This window comes from Miniopterus schreibersii (assembly GCF_964146895.1).
Source record: "Miniopterus schreibersii genome assembly, chromosome: 10".
Taxonomy (NCBI): domain Eukaryota; kingdom Metazoa; phylum Chordata; class Mammalia; order Chiroptera; family Miniopteridae; genus Miniopterus; species Miniopterus schreibersii.
Window position 1 is genome coordinate 5,034,574 of NC_138110.1, and position 16,583 is coordinate 5,051,156.

At 44.7% G+C, this 16,583-nt stretch overlaps 1 protein-coding gene across 3 annotated transcripts; it reads right to left on the bottom strand.

Annotated features, from left to right (window-relative positions):
• Positions 1-5,202: 5,202 nt before the first annotated feature.
• CSTF1 (cleavage stimulation factor subunit 1) lies at positions 5,203-16,511 on the bottom strand. 3 transcript variants are annotated; one of them, XM_081150319.1, is made up of 6 exons: positions 16,315-16,511; positions 13,901-14,100; positions 12,097-12,374; positions 11,744-11,941; positions 10,611-11,001; positions 5,203-7,373 (listed from the first exon to the last, which is right to left on the bottom strand). In XM_081150319.1, the coding sequence occupies exons 2-6, from the start codon at positions 14,067-14,069 to the stop codon at positions 7,114-7,116; spliced, it is 1,296 nt and encodes a 431-aa protein (XP_081006445.1). In that variant the 5' UTR covers positions 14,070-14,100; positions 16,315-16,511; the 3' UTR covers positions 5,203-7,113. The 3 variants fall into 3 exon arrangements, with proteins under 3 accessions (XP_081006445.1, XP_081006444.1, XP_081006443.1); XM_081150318.1 differs by lacking the exon at positions 16,315-16,511 and adding an exon at positions 16,143-16,214; XM_081150317.1 differs by lacking the exon at positions 16,315-16,511 and adding an exon at positions 15,394-15,413.
• Between the last annotated feature and the right edge of the window lie 72 nt (positions 16,512-16,583).

The following is a 16,583-nucleotide window of genomic DNA, read 5'->3' on the forward strand; positions in this document are numbered from 1 at the left end:
AAATGAAAGGGCTGAAGGAGTGGAGCCCCCAAAATCCTGGCCACACTCAGTCCTCAGTGCCTGAATGTCTCACTTTGTTTATAAGTAGAGATTGTCACACATTTGCTGTGTGAAACCACAAAAGAAAAAACAAAACCCACTCTTCTGCTTTGTAGGTTGAAGTTCCTACTTTGAAAAGCTCAGCGTATGAACGTGCAGCATTCTCAATCCTCGAACACTGCGGAACAGCCCACACCAGACAGACCAAGCTCTTTTCTTGGACTGGAGGCCACAAGCCCAACTTTCTGATAGCGGTCAGCGTTTCTTCCTGCCAGCCCCCTAAAACTTGTCCTGTGACAGCCAGGAGAAAACAGGCCAAGGGGACTGCCTTAAGGACCTTGTCCCACCCTACTTTTCCCACTCAGGCTATGCTTCTTCCTGCTGACCCCCATGCCCACCTCCTGCTCTTTGCTCCCAACACTGAATGGGGAACATTTTCTGAGTGCTGACTGCACAGGGGCTATGCAGAGCAAACAGCAATATAGTTATATTCTCTCTTAAATCTCACCAACCCACTATCTGTACTTGAAAACACAGCACTAGCCCACACATTGCTCAGCGTTACTTGCTAAGTCTTTTTACTTTTCCTAAATTCAGACTCCACATCCAGGGAGGACCTCCAGGGGAGCAGACTCCTTGACAGGTCTGTTCGAATTTTCATCTCATTTAGACAGAATTGGTAGCCATCCTTCCGAGCCTGGCTCATGTTCCGTCTCCAACAGGCTGTCTCTCCCACCGCCCCCTTCCTGCGATGATAGTACTTACTGGCTTGTGGGCTGCTTGTCCTGTGTGTGGTCCCCAAAAATCTGAGCACTGGGAAGGAGCTACTAATGAAAATAGCTGATTTCTGGCCGAGACAATCCGTATTTTAAATTGCTATCATTGTTGGAAGTTAACTTCCCGGACCTAGTAACTGATGTGTTGCCAATGGGAGCTGATAATGAGGGGACAATGACCCTACAGGATGAACAGAGAGGGGTTCACAGCCACGTGTAAATGGTGGTCCATGGAGAGGAGGGCAGGGGCGGGGGAGGGGGGACTCTGGGGAGGCTTCAGGAGCAAGGCAAGTAGGAGAAGCCGGGCAGATGGTTTTAGGGGCAGAGCTTGTGCCTGGCTGGGACACCACCACTACGAGCATGCAAAAAAAAAAAAAAAGAGAAAAGATGGAATTAGCAAGTCTATTTAGGGACAAGCAGCGGTGTCATCTGAAAGAGCAGTGAGTCATAAAGCTGAGGCTATAGGCGGCGGTCGGGACTGGCAGTCTCTGCCCATCAGCCTTTACAGATTTGGGCATCCGAGGCCCTGCCCGCGGCACGTGGCTGGCCTCGCTCGCAGGGCAACGGCACCGGGCACCGGGCACAGGTTTGTGGTCAGTGCTGGTGCGCCGCGTCCTCCGGCTTCCTGCTGGCTCTGCCCGGGCGGTGCCGGTGGGCACGGCTCCCATGGCCCCCCAGGAGGAACCGCGGCTGAGCCTGGGCCAGGGCTGAGGTTCACGCTCCAGGGGGCGGGGAGTCCGTGAAACCTCAATGCGATGCTTCCCTTGGTGCACGAGCGGGGGAAATCCTACAGCCGAGTGGAGGGCTCAGCCCAAACCGCCCCTTTGGACAACCCATTCTTTTCTAAAACCAAAGTCACACATCCCTCGAACCTGGGGGGAGACAGAGAGGCAGAGATTAATTTGGCCAAAAAACCAGACTAGTTTCTTCAATAAACGAACTGCAAAGAGGAGAAAAAGACAGAGGTGGAATCTGAAGATTAAGAGACTTAAAAGACACATCAACTCACAATGCAAGGGCCTTTTTTGGAGTCTAATGAAAAACAAATCATTTATAAGGAAACTTGAACACTGACTAGATATGTGATGATATTAGGTAATTGATGTTGCTATTTTAAGGTGCAGTGATGCTAGAAATTGTGTTTTAAAAAGTCCTTATCTCGGATGAACACTGAAATATTTACCGATAAAATATTTCTGAAGTTGGCTTCAAAATACTTCAAGAAAAGGGGACGTGAATAGAGGTATAGGTGAAACAAGATTGGCAATGAGCTGAAAACTGGGGCGTCTGAGTGCTGGGTACGTGGGGATTCATTGCTCTGTACTGCTGACGTTCAATTACAAAAACCCAGCTTTATTACTTACCACAAATCCACCCTTTCAGAGACTACAACCAAGTGTTTTTTTTAGTATATTCAGAGTTGTTCAGCCTTCACCACTACCAATTTCAGAGCATCATCCCCAAAAGAAACCCGGTACCCTGCAGCAGCCACTCCTTTCTCCTCTCCCCGAGCCCCTGGCAACCATAGTTTCTGCTGAATTACTGACTTTCATGCATATTTGGGAAAAAGCAGAAAAGGCTAGGCAAACGTGCTCAGGGCCACACGGAAAAGGGACAGAGGAAGCCTGAGCCCAGGTCTCCCGGAAAACAAAAAAGGCCACCTTCAGCCCACTCAAGTCCGCGGTTCCCAGTACCTTAGCCAGTTCCTGGCAGCGACTCCCCCACAAACTGGAGGGCTGACCCCAAGCTCACAATACAGATAAGAAAGCTCAAATTCGCGCTCCTTTCCTTAGGAAAACCCGCCTGCACCAACAAAAACCAAGACAGAAGTCATAGGATTCGGCCCTGAACCAAAACAGACTAACCCCTGTGTAGGAACCAGGGCAGCACTTCTGAGAACGAGGGGCTTGACTTCTCAGTCTGGTATTTGGTCCCGCTATGCTTTTTCTGAATGAAAGGCCTTAGACGTTCTGCTGCAATCCACTCGTATTTACTTCTTAAGGCAAATGAGTCTCTTATGTGTACAAATATCGCGTAGGTTGATTATTCTAGGAAATTGGCCGGCTTTCGTAATATCCTGCTGACCCAAGGTTGAAACAGCTTGAGTTCAAGAGAACCAAGTGAGGAAGCCTCTAATGAGGTAATTATTTCCCCTCTTGACAAATGTGCCACTGAAAACAGGATTTGGGATTAATTTTCTTTTCTGAACCTAGTGAGTGTGATCACTTCAATAGCTCCCAGTAAATGTGCAGGAAGAGACCGCTTGTTCACAGAACTGGCGTCTGAGTGCTCTTCCTCTAAACAGTGGGCTCGCAGCTCTCGGGCCCCTGCACTAGCAGTAGTGGAACCCTGGCACTCAGTGCCCGGTTATTAAAGCTCAGCCGACACCAGAGCTGACGTCCAAAGCACCAAAGGCTTGGCAGGAAACTCCGGCTGCACTGCTTTGCAATCATCTCGTTTTCTGGCAGATTTGAACCTTGTGAAGATCACTCAAAAACAGTGCTGCCTGGCTGGGCGTGGCTCAGCGGTTGAGCGTCGACCTAGGATCCACGCGATCGGGGTTCGATTCCCGGTCACGGCACATGCCCGGTTGCAGGCTTGATCCATGACTCTCACCATTGATGTTTCTATCTCTCTCTCCCCCACTCCTTTCCTCTCTCTGTAATCAATAAAGACAAAAAATTAAAAAAAAAAATTTAAAAAAACAAAAAAAAACAAGTGCTTTTGGTCAAAGTAGAACTGCATAAACCGCCAACAAACTTGTCTACACTCCCTAAGGTAGGGATGGAACAGGGAGGGCTGGGCCCTACGGCTCCCAGAATTACCAGCAATAGCTCGGTGTAACAGCCTAGATTTTGATCCAAGGTTGAAAGGGAGAAGGAATGGGCAAAACACGGGAAAAAGGTGAAGGAACTGCTGTGGGTATAGGGGGTCTGGGGCCGGAGGAGAAGGCTGGCTGTCAGGAGGACACAAAAAACCAGGGCAGAAAGCGCCGCCACGGGCAAGCAAGCATTCGGGGGACGGAGGCTGCCGGGGGAGGCTGCAGGGTCGAAACACCCTTTGAGAAGGGAGCAGGGGCCAAGGCTGAAAGCTGCAGAAACAGGGCGAAAGCTCGCAGCATGCAAGCTGCAGAAATGCTGAATGTTGCCTGAAGTTCCAATCTACCGGGCCGCTCTGAAGTCTCGATCCTCGTCCCATTCTGATGACCCTGCTGTGGTTCTTCATACTCCTATCTGGTGCATCTGACTATCAGTCTTTCCGAGCCTGACTCATTTCCAGTTTCTCGTCACAGTGGCTGTTTCCCCATATGCTCGTGGATTGTGAGCTCGCGAGTCTTAGAGCTTTATCTGGGCGATTGAGGCCTGGGGTTGTTCCTGGAGAATGTGTGCTGGCTTCTGTCGGGTATTTGTGGCAACAACTGGAGCTGCCTCAAGTTCCCAGCTTGCGTTTCTCCCAGCCGCACAGGTTAACGGTTCCAGCTTTGCTGGAGGAACAGCATGTGGGTGGGGTTCTCAGAAGACCCTGCCCGGTGCCAACGCTCCAGACCCCTCCCTGTAAACTTGGGTGCGTGCAGTCTCCCAGGTGTCCTTCTCGGGGGCAGGGTTTTTGTCAGGTTCTCCCTTTTGCTGAGGGGGGCACCTTTCAGCTTCTGGGGCTTTCTTTCTGGGTCTTGACCAAAGTTCTCACCCTGTGAAGACCCAGAGCTCAGAAACTAGGCTACGAGGGATTAATAAATGTCCTTGGTGTAACTGGCAGGTTGCCGTCATTGTTAATCTTCTGGATTTGTGCTTTCTGGTTGTTTTTGCCTCTCAGGAATTCCCTCACTTTCTTGTTAGCTCAGCTATTTATAGCTTGAAAATAAATTCTATCTAGGTTTTTACTGAAAAGGTTCTTAGAGTATCTGGTCTGCAATGTTTTCAGAAACAGGTCTCCTCTCAGAGTAAATCCTTTCCCTTTCTCCCCATCTGTTTATGTTACGATGTGTCTATAAAAGAAGCTTCACTGATTCAAGTGCACTTGGGGATGGTTTTGATGAAGCTCTTTCACCACAGAAGAGGGAGCTGTAGCCCTGAAGAAGAAAGGCCTATCTTCCTACTAACCATGCCATCCCCACCCACCTCATTGCTCTTCCCAAGGGAAACCAAAGCTTAAGGCAAAAGGTAGAATTCTCTGAATGACCTAAAGAAGTGGAATTATACCAAGTTTTTGAAGTCAGAGAGAAGAGCAGGTACACAGCTAAAGGTGATTAAACTACAAAAGCCTGACTTCCAGAACAAAAGCACTAAAGAAAGTGTGAAAGGTAACAGTTCAGAGTCATAACTGCTGTTGGAAAACTTATGTTTAAACACGGAAACGTTCAAAGAAGCAAGCTCCGAACAAATGAACTAGCTTTAAATTACCATTATATACAAAAAGTTTATTTTAGAAATCACGTATCTTTAAAAAATAACATAGCAGTTTAAAGTTCTTATCCTGACTGGGTATTATCCACCATGTGAATGCCAAGGGTGGCGTGGTACAATTAATTATGTGCAGATACCAAGTCCATGAAATACTCCTGGCATTTATACCAGTTCAAAACATTAATGTAATTTTTAAGAGAAAAACAAAGATAAGAAAGTTCATTTTGGAAACACACAAAAGTATCTTGATCTTGTAAACAGAAGTCCTGAAACTACAGATCCATTGCTGAGACTATTCCAAACACTGGGAAGAGTATGTATTAGCATTTTAATTCATGAACAACTAAAAGGATCCAATGGGACTTACATCAGGAGTGCGGTGTGGGAGTCCCGGCGAGCGAGCTAGAGCAGAACAAGGCGGAAACGCCAAACCTCTCCTTTAGTTTCACAGGTTGGAAGCAAAAGAAAAGTCAAAAGAGTGGGAAGTCCTGTTTGGTAATTTTTTTGGTAGCACTGGTTATCCTTGTTCCTGGTCAATCGGTCTCTTTTACAAGAGTAGCGCCCTTCAATGTCTTAGTTCAAACAGGAGGGAATCAGGACACAAAATAAAAATAAATTTACTCACTATGCAGCAAAAAAGATAGGTCTTTGTAAATGTGAACCAAAGTGCTGTGACTTAACACATTAAGAATGTGGAAGATCATTTTATTGACCAGAGAATTCAAATGACCCTTAAGGATGACTAAAGCAGAATTTTTATGCAATAAACTCCCAAAGGCTTAAAATTCCTGTAACATTAAAAACAATTACTTTCACCTATTTAGTTATTTTTTTTTTTTTACCTAATATTCCCAGATTATATCTCTGGGTACTCCCACCCCGATCATGAGGTATTTATATTTGGGGATGAATATAAACCCAAGTTATCTTGGTGAGGGGAGTTTAGGGTTCTCCGACCCAGCTGGAGCCGAATCCAGAGAAATATTGTCCCCTTCTAAAAAATTTCAAGAAAAAGGAAACTTGTTATCAGTTAATTGCAAAAATCTTCTGAGAACACAGCTGCCGTGTGTCCACAATGAGTAGTTAAGGTTCAAGCTGAAAAATAAGATTTAAAATGGTAAGAACAAAGTCAGTCAATACTAATCACTCATGAAGACAAGCAACACCTGAGGACAGTGGTGGGACCACCTAATTTTGATTAGACTGACAGCAAGGCAGCATTTGATGGGAAACGCATTTACTGAAGACGAGCACTGCAGGTAACGAAAAGCCAATGTGGGAGGTTTGATGAAAGATGCTCCTGTACATCTTCAGAAAAACTGGCCGCTAATGTTACTGAAGTGAAAATGTGTAACAGTAAAGCTTCAGGTCTGAGCTTTATTATTAGGACGTCATTTCAGAGGAGAATTGATTCTCTAAAATGGTTTAATAGAGTAGGAAACTCGATTCTTAGGCAGTGTGCCTACTTATCTGCCAAAATGCATTCTGAAAGGAAATGCACAGAAGATGTGGAACAGGCACGAAGATGACAAAAGAGCCCAATGAGAATTCCTCAGGACAGATCCACCTGAGACCTGGAGAGCACTTTAATACTCTACCCTTCTTCAAACGACCAAGAGATTCAGAGAAGGAGCAAGTCCTGTATTTACAAAACCGATGAAAATCACACTGTGATAATCAGTGAATGCAGAGCTGCATGAGTCTGCATTTCCCACTTTTCCCACCATGATTCCACATCAAGGTAAAAAAAGAGCCTTTTGTGCAAATCCAAGGGTGTAGAGGTGGCAGCTGACTGCCAAAGGTGGTCCAATGACTTACTACGGAGGCTGGTGACGGGACACAGGGGAGGGAGGGGCAGAGTCCTGGAGAAAAGAACCGTATTTAAGGCCGGGGCCCTAGTCCGTGGTTGATCTCCGGTACCAGAAGCGGGCCCGGAAGTCGTCGCTGCAGGTCATGAAGCCGGGGTTGGTGGGCGAGTGCACGATGCAGCGCACGATGTTGTTGTGGCCCAGGGACAGCAGGTTCCGGCGCTCGGCCGTGCGCGAGTCCCAGCAGCACAGGCTGATGGTCCTCTCGTCGGGCAGCAGCACGTAGTCCTCCGTGTGGTTGAAGACGGCCTGTGTCCGGTGCACCTGCCGCCCGCTCAAGCCAGCGCCTGCGCACAGACCGAGAGGTTAAGGGCCTGGGAGCCAGGGTAGCTTTCCAAGTTCACACCTCACTCACACTATTCTACTTTGGTTATTAATCCTATCGAAGTGAAACAGCATTTTCAAATTGCTCAAGTATTTATTACACATTTATTGCGCAATTTTGGGAACTCTATAAAAAAGTATGAAAAAGAGAATCACCTCTGGTCCCAACCCCTAAGGCAACTGTTAACTGTGATGCACTTTGAGGCATAAAAACCTTAAAAACAATACAAAACTGGTACCACATTATGTCTTTTCTATTGTAGTTTAAACCAACTTTCTGTTGGGTACATTTTCCATCATTTTTACTATTTGCAAAGTATCCCATTGTTTGGAAACATCATTACTCAGTTCTTTTCCTGCTAGGCATTTAGTTTGTATCCAATGGTAAGTAACATTGTGATAAACATTCTTTGGACAGAACACAGTATTTCCTTAGAATTAAATTCCTAGGGACAGAATTATTGGGATGTAGGAACATCTATTCTACAAATGAAAGCTTTATGCTTTTTTATGACCATGATAACAAATATTTTGTCCAAAGTACTATATAAAGTATAAAGAATAAAAACTACCTGATAATTTTACACCCATAGCAATATTTTGATAATTAGCCTTTCCAAATATCTCCATGTTGTATACTCATTTTAAAATTACATAAAATCAGAGCATACATCATATGCTGTCTTTATTCAAAAGCATGCAGTGGAGACCTATAAAGAGGGAACACAGCTTAACAGATAAAAATACAAACTTTGGTGTCTGAGCTGGACTTACCACTTGTTAGCGATGTGATCTTAAATTACTTCACCCCCTAAGTCTTAAATTAATTCTCTCCTGTTTCATGGGATAATTACAGCACCACCCCCAACACTGCTGTGCGGATTAAATGTGACCGTGCTCAATATCTGTTCCTATGCAATTTACTCGATTCTTCTGGTGCACATTCATGCTGCCTCCAACTTTCTCCTACCCCCGACAATGCTGGGTAGACATCCTTGTGTGTGTGCAAGTGCATGCCTGCCCAAGGGTACTTTTAGGTTGAATTTCTAAGAGTGGGTATAGCAGGTGAAAAAATACAGGGTGGGCCAAACACAGGTTTATAGTTGTGAGTATGAGAAATAGTTTTTTCTTGTATTATTATTTATTAAGTATTGTATTATTTTCCATATGAACAATTAGAAACCTACTTTTGCCCCCCCCCCCCATGTATATGTATTGAAAGTTTTGATATATGGTACCAAACTGCCCTTCAGAAATATTTCACTAATCGCCACTCTTAACAATATGTGATCTACTGAAATGTTTATCAATACTAGATAATACCAACCCTTTAAATTCCTGAAATCTGATGAGCACAAAATGATAGTTCCCTTTTCATTTCTTAGGTTTACAGTGAGGTTGGCGATTTATCTTTTCTTGGGCCCACTGACCAAAGTCTGCCATGTGTCTATTATATATGCTATGAATATTGCCCCCCCAGTCCAGCATTTTAATTTTGTTTGCAGTGTTTTTAATTTTAATATCAAAACTTCTAACATTTAATTGGTAATTGATAGTTATCTTTTCCTTCATTATTTCAAGAGCCCTCTGAATTCTAACTAAACACTAAAACTGGAAACAGATCTAAATTTGCCGACACAAAGCGGTCTTAACCCGTGAATTATAAAAAAAGAATCTGCATATAAATTCAGTATAACCTCATTTAAAATCAAATCCCAATTCTCCACCAACACCAACAATAAAACATTCAAAACATTCATTAAAAAACCAAATAAATTCTGTCCAAAGTCTGGTGGACCCTTCCAGCCGCATCACACTCAAACAGTGCTTGTTGCTTCTAAAGGGACAGGTTTCCCATTTTTATTTTGAGCACTTTTTTATCTTTTTTGTAACACACACAGTCTTTCAAACTAGTATTTGAAAAAACAGGTATTTTTCAAACTAGCTTCATACTAAGTGTTTCAATGAAGTCACCAAGAACTATGAAAAAAAAAAAAAAAAAAAAAAAAAAAAAAAAAGACTTTTCCCAAGACTTGCTAGTTGCACCATCTACACCCAAAGCCTGAGGCAGCGGGAAACAAACTCTGGTTTCCATGAGCTAAATTTGCGGTAGGCTATGCTGCCCCCTAGTGGTTCGGATGCCACCAACTCTTTTCTTCTCTGAAATGCTAACTTACTACCACAGCAAAGCCCCCTTTCAAGTGTTCGCTGGAGAGCTTCTGGGTTAGAGTCATGGCAATTCCAGCACATGACACAAACATTTCACAAAGGAGGAAACTAGCTGAAGTTTCCTGGAGGTGTTATACCAAACAACAGCCTTTGCTTCCTCAGGAGCAGAAAAATGAGACATAATATTTTAACAACACTCACTATAAATAGCTAGACTTGAACATACTACTGACGACAGGATAAATTTAAATCTCATCATAGAGCTCACTAGCACAACTGTTACCAATTAGAGACCTACATGAATTAACGAGAAGCAGAAGAACGTAATTTTGTTTTTCTGTCTGAAGGGCCCACTTTGTATCTGGATTCAGGACACTATGGTCTCACACTTGTGGTCTCACTTGGGGGCTACCTCTGCTCGCTTAGGAATGGGCCAAGATCTCCCCTCTCAGACCTCCTCTCCCTAATGTGTATATTTATGGAGGCTTTTCTCTGGACCACAGAGAAAAGGGCAAGCCATCAGTCTGCAAATAAACTAACAGGTTCTCAAATCCTACCTGCATGGAATCACATCTAGTTTAAGCTGTTATGTATTAAGAGCAAAGGTAAGAAACTGGGGCTCTAGCCCAGCCGGTGTGACTCAGCGGTAGAGCATCAACCCATGAACCAAGAAGTCCCGGATTTGATTCCGTCAGGGCATGTGCCTGAGTTTTGGGCTTGATCCCCAGTAGGGGGCATGCAGGAGGCAGCTGATCTATGTTTCTCTCTCATCAATGTGATGATTCTCTCTCTCTCCTTAAAATAAAAAAAGTAAAATAAAAAAAAAACATATTAAACCACTGAGATTTTCACAGTGATTAAAAAAAGAAAAGAAACTCAGGTTCTATTTCCAGCTCTGCCTCTTATTAATTGTAGCCTTGGCTAAGCTATTTAACCTAGTTTAAATTTAAGTCTTGGTTACCCTTATCTAAAATGAGTTGTCAAAACTAAAATGATACATAAATGTTGAGTAATATCAATTTCTCACATACCCGTGTATCTGACCAGAGTTCGTCCTGTTGATATTTCCCAAAGTTTAGCTACAGAGTCTTTTCCACTTGAAAGAATGTATTTAGAATTTTTGGAAAAAATGGCAGAACAAACTTCAGCGCCGTCGTGTGCTTTCTCAAAAGTTGTGATGCATCGGTTCGAGACACCATCCCACAACTTTATGCAGCCATCCTTGCTACCAGTCACATACATGTTGGCACTAGGGTTGTAATTAACGGAACATATGGCATCGGTGTGTTGATCTTGAGGATTGCAAGACACAAAACATTGAAATGTGTTGATATCATAAAGCCGAAGAGTAGGATGCTGAGTCCCCACAAGTATAAAGTCTCCAGATGGATGAAAAGAGATGGAGCGTAACATTTCAGCTTCCTGTTAGGACAGAGACATGAACATTAAATGACCAACTGTGAAACAATTATCTCCAGAGGAAATGTAGAAAATATTTGGCTGATGCGAAGAATCCAAAATATCAACAGATCAAGTAAGACACAGGTATGAGAAGGAACAAAGTATTTTAAGGCAACAAATGTCACTTCCAGCAAACACCTGAATAGTTTCAACTGAGTGATTTTTTATTCCCGTAAGTTATGCTCTAGTGAAGCTAGTTGTTTTGTTTTTAAACTGGGATCTGCAACCTTTAGAGTGAAACGGACTCTAAACCCTTGTTGCATGAACTGGACCAGCAGCAGTCCCGACCAGCCAGAGGACATGGGCGCATGACAGCATGTGAACCATGTGCCAGTGGAATCTGGGCTATATGCCACCTGTGGCATATGTTCTTGTTGCTGTACTCATTTTTAAATGTTTTTTATTTTTACTGACTTTTAGAGAAGGGAGAGGGATAGATAGAAACATCAATGAGAAAATCATCCATCAGCTGCCTCCTGCATGGCCCCTATTGGGGATTGAGCCCACAACCTGGGCATGTGTCCTGACAGGGAATCCAACCAGTGACCTCTTGGTTCATGGGTGGACACTCAACCACTAAGCCACAGTGGCCAGGCCCTACTCTTGTTTTATATATGATCACTGAGACTACTTCTAAAAGGAGAAGTCATATACCAGCTCACTGTATTTAAGAAAAATGTAAGTCTTCCCAAACATTTCTAACCTGAATGTACTTGAAGGCTCTTTTTGCAGATGGTTTGGAATAATCGAATAACTTAAGAGTGTAATCCCTTGAACCAGAAGCCAGGATCTGTTCTGTTGGGTGGAAAGCGAGACATGTGACTTCATCCACATGGTCATAAAGAGTCCGGATCACTGGGTGGTTTTCCATATTCTGTTGTGCAGTCTCATTCATCATAACCTAGACCAACAAGAAAAGGAGATACACAAAGTGTAAAATGTCTGACTCACAGTACACACTCTGCAACTATGCTTAGTTAAAGCTGGTTTAAACTACTCTCTCATCCTCCCATGAAGGAACGAAAGGCAAACAGTAAGAGCGGTGCAGAGATTTACCTCTATTGGCATGGCACTTTTGGCTAACATTCTTTCCGTGTCGAGGATCTTTATGGAGGCATCAGCAGACCCAGTAGCTATTAGCTGTCCATCTCTACTATAGGTAGCTACTCGGCATGGTCCTTTATGGGATGTGACATAGCAGGTTTCATACTCTGAAGCCTCTGGGGACATGGTCTGGACATCTGCATCGAATTCCAGGTCAATTCCTGTGCCTGGGGCAACGGTATCTGAACGACCAATTGCATACTGAACAGCAGTATCATCATTTTCCATTCCTGAAAAAAAAATAGAAATTAACGGCATGAAAATGTTACTTTTATTTTTTAAAATTTTATTTTTGTTTAAAATATTACAGATGTCCCTTTTTCTCCCCAATGACCTGTTCCACCCCGTCCCATCCCCCTCCCCAGTCCCTCTCCCCACCATTGTCGAAAATGTTATTTTTAAAGGCGAAGACAGTACTTGGCTGAGTAGCTCAGTTGGTTAGAGCATCATCCTGATATGCAAGGGCCAAGGTTGTGGGTTCAATCCCTAGTCAGGGCACACATAAGCATCAATCAATGAATGCATAAGTAAGTGAAACAAATGATGTTTCTCTCTCTCAAAAAAGGGACAAGATGAAGTTCGGGATCTAAACCAGGAAAGATGTTTGCCAATGTCAACTTCCTACTTCTTGGAGGTGCACGACACTTAATACTTTACAAAACTAGGCACACCGACCAGGGTGTATGCACAGTGACCACACTGTAAGCTAACATGGGTTGTAGAAGATTAGACTTCAATAAGTAGTCACCTCCGCTGATCTTTGCCTCCAAAGTGTTCTGCTAACTACAACTACAGAAACTCAGAAAAGCAGTTCTGTAGTTAAAATGTCCATTTTTCCCCATTCTGGGTTTTAATATTTTTAGTGCTGAGATCTGTGAGTACCAGCTCTGAAGCTCATTAAGTCAGATACACTGCCAAGATTAATACTAGTGAAACATATTTGAAAGAATGTTAATATTTAAATAAACTGGTTTATCAAGAATATGTGTTTTAAATTTAAAAACAGCTCTACACATCATATAAACGACTATTAGCATAGAAAAAATTAGAAATGCAGATGAACAAAAATAATAAAAATGACCCTATATCACCCAGAGATAATTACTGGTAACATGGTGGTATGAATTCTTCTGGACCTTTCTCCATGAACAGTTATTTCACTTTTTAAAACAAAAATAGAACCACACCATATAACAAATTCTTACAACTGAAACTGCCAGGTCAAAGGGCATAAACATGTTTGGTAATTCCATATTTCACTGTTTTCTATGACTCAGCCAAGCACCAGGATAAACTGTTGAACAAGAAAAGGTTGTGATCTTTAAGGAGCTTGCGGCTTTTTTTGGGGGAGGTAGATTGTGTGGGAAACAACCCCCCAAAATAAAGAAAATTTCACAGTACTTCTGTTATGAAGGAAATGAGACTGTATGTTAGAGAAAGTGGGGCGGTTTGGGGATGGTAATGGGGTTGTTTCAGGAGAGGTAACCAGGACTCTGGGATGACAATTTGAGCTGAGACTTGAAGAGAGTCAATAATGCAATGACAGAATGCTCCAGATAATTTGCATAAAGATCCTTAGGCTAGAGAACCAGTTCGAAGTCTTCATACCCTGGACTATGTGTACTCTTCCAGTATCTAGCATGGTACTTGACACATACTAGACACTAAAACTAAATGGAAATATCTTGAAAAATTTTGATGTGTGAGAACATCTGAAACCTTGTCATGGGATCAATGAATCTGCATTCACAGCTACCTAGTTTGATGAGGTGCAGGAGCTGCTCCGAGGGTGCACAAACAGACTGGGGCTTGATTTCATTGATGAGGCCATTAGCAATGCTGATGTAGCCGTCATAGAGCAGCTGGCTAATGATCAACTTGTAGAGCTGCTGGCGGTCCTTCAAGCCCACTTTGGTTCTGTACATCTTGAAGAAGAGGAAAAAAATTCTCTGCCAGCTGCAAAAAGAGAAAACAGGTGGTGGTGAAGGGGAGAGGCACTAGTAAATCACAGAAGCAACAGAGAAATTGGGTCAGACTCGCAGGGCTCAAATCCCAGCTCTCATATCTGCAGTATCTTTGGTCAGTGACTTGTTTGTCTGAGATCAGGTTCCTCAACTGTTAAATAAGTTAGTGAAGGTTGAATGCTTTGGGAATAGTCAAAGGCGAACTGCTTAATAAAACATAGACAAATAATATATGGCTAAAACAATACAAAAAAAAAAGGAAAAAAAAGGAAAAACCTGAAGGCTTGTGCACTTAGATTGATTTATAAGTGTCTAAGTTCTCCCTGTCTTAGAAAGTGAAACAGGAAATGGCAGGTGAAGGTTTCTGGTTTATGCAAATGACTTCAAATGGTGAAGATAATCAGATAACTTGATTATCTTTTTGTTGTCCTTGTTAATCCTCACTTGAGGATATTTTTTCCACTGCTTTTTCAGAGAGAGCAGAAGGGAGGGAGGGGGAGAGAGAGTGAAAAACCACCTTGTGAGACCCAGTGACTGGCTGCTTCCTGCACATGCCCTGGCCAGGGACGGGAGCAAACCTGCAACTGAGGTACGAGCCCTTGATGGAAATCAAACCTGTGACCCTTAGGTGTGCAGGCCGATGCTCTAACCACTGAGCCACAGAGGCCAGGGTGATAATTTAATTATCTAAAGTCAATGCCTGTATATTCGGGGACAACTGGATAGGTATCAGAAGGCTGGAGGAGCCTGGGGACAGCAATAAAGAATAAAAGTCATATCCAGACAGGTAGCTGTGGCAGAGAAGACAAATGGAAGGAGAGCACGGGAGGGAGATGAACATGAGGAAGGAGGGGAGTGAGTGAGCAGTAACACCAGTACCTCCTGGTATTGCTGTACTTTAGAGTGCTCTGGAAGGGGGAGTGTTATAGGAAAGGGGTGGAAAACAAGTTTTCTAACTACACAACTCCCTTTGAAGAATTACCGAGGCTACTGATCATAAGAACAGCTAACAACTACTGAGAGTTTACCAAGTTTTACCTCACTTAATCCTCAACACCATCCTATAAAGAAGGTCCTGTAATCTTGTTTACAGATGAGAAGGGAAAATAACTTGTCCAAGGCCTCCACCAACCAGGACTAGAATGCAGGTGGTCTGACTCTAGAGGCCAGGTTGCCCCTAACCACTTCATGTAGTGCACCTTAACATAATAAACTAGCTAAAATTTACTGGACACTCAGTATAGTACATCACACACATCCCGTGTAGGCAACTGATAAGCATCACCTCATTCAATCCTCATGTAATCCTATTTAGGAGATGAGCAACCTGTGGCCCTGAGCGGTTAACTCACCCAGGATCACACAGCTTGTAACTGGAAGAGCTTGGATCCTAACCCAGGCTATGTGACCCAGAGCCTGAGTTCTTACTGAGCTGTACTGATGAGTGTTAATGACAACAGCCAACATTTATTAAGCACTTGCCAGATCCCATACTGAGCACTTGGGTGAAAGTGGCCGCCAGGACTGTCCACACCAGGCCCCGCGGCTTAACCGCTACTCCATCCCGTCTCCTCACTCACGCCCGGAGCATCACGGGGTGCACGGACAGATTAAAAAAAAAAGAGAAGACGGGGAAACAGAAGAGGAGGAGCCTTGCTTCTCAACTCCCACAGAACGCTGGCTCGCTGGGCTAGTGAGCGCCTAATTGCCATCCCAGCTTGCAGGGGAGGACGCCGAGGCCCGAAGAACTCAACCCAGGACTGGTTATGCCCGGAGCTGGAGGAGGGAGCAGGGCGAGAACGCAGACGGCCCCTCACGGTGCGCTCCGCTACCACCCTGGCAGAGAGGTGAACTAAGGATGGAGTGAGGGAGGGAGCGAGGCCTTTGGAGGGGGCCCCAGCCTGGGAACTCGGGGCGCACGCCTCCCCGCTCACCATCACCCCTTCCCGCCTCACCCCAGTCCTTCCCGCGGTCTCCTAAAGGCCCCAACCCGACCGCACCAGCCACTCTCCACGCATCCCGGGCCCCCAGTACCCGCGAGTCCAGCTCTCCGGGTCTCCTGCTCTTCCAGAAAAATGGAGGCGCCAATTCTGCCCGATCGATCGCTCCGAGCACACACCCACTGCGCACGCGCCAAGGACGCCGCGCCGAGTGCTGCGCTATCGATCGCTGTGCCCTCTCCTGCCGGTCTGGCCATCTTACTTACTGGCACCTTCGAGAGGTTCGTTCACCTCCTCCGGCTTTATCTCCTATGCGGCAACCCTGACGCCAAGAGGCTTCTGTCTCACAGACAAAACTCACGTCCGGGAGAGCGGCGCGGGCGCTAGAACCGCCGCGGGGTCAGGAGGACCGTTGGCTCCCTCACTTCCGGGGCCTTCCGGGGCGAGCGCGCCTGCGTGCCGTGTCCGCCTTCCTTGGACGTGACTCAATCCGTCGCGTTGGCTGTGAACCAATGAAAAGGCAGCGCCTCTCCAG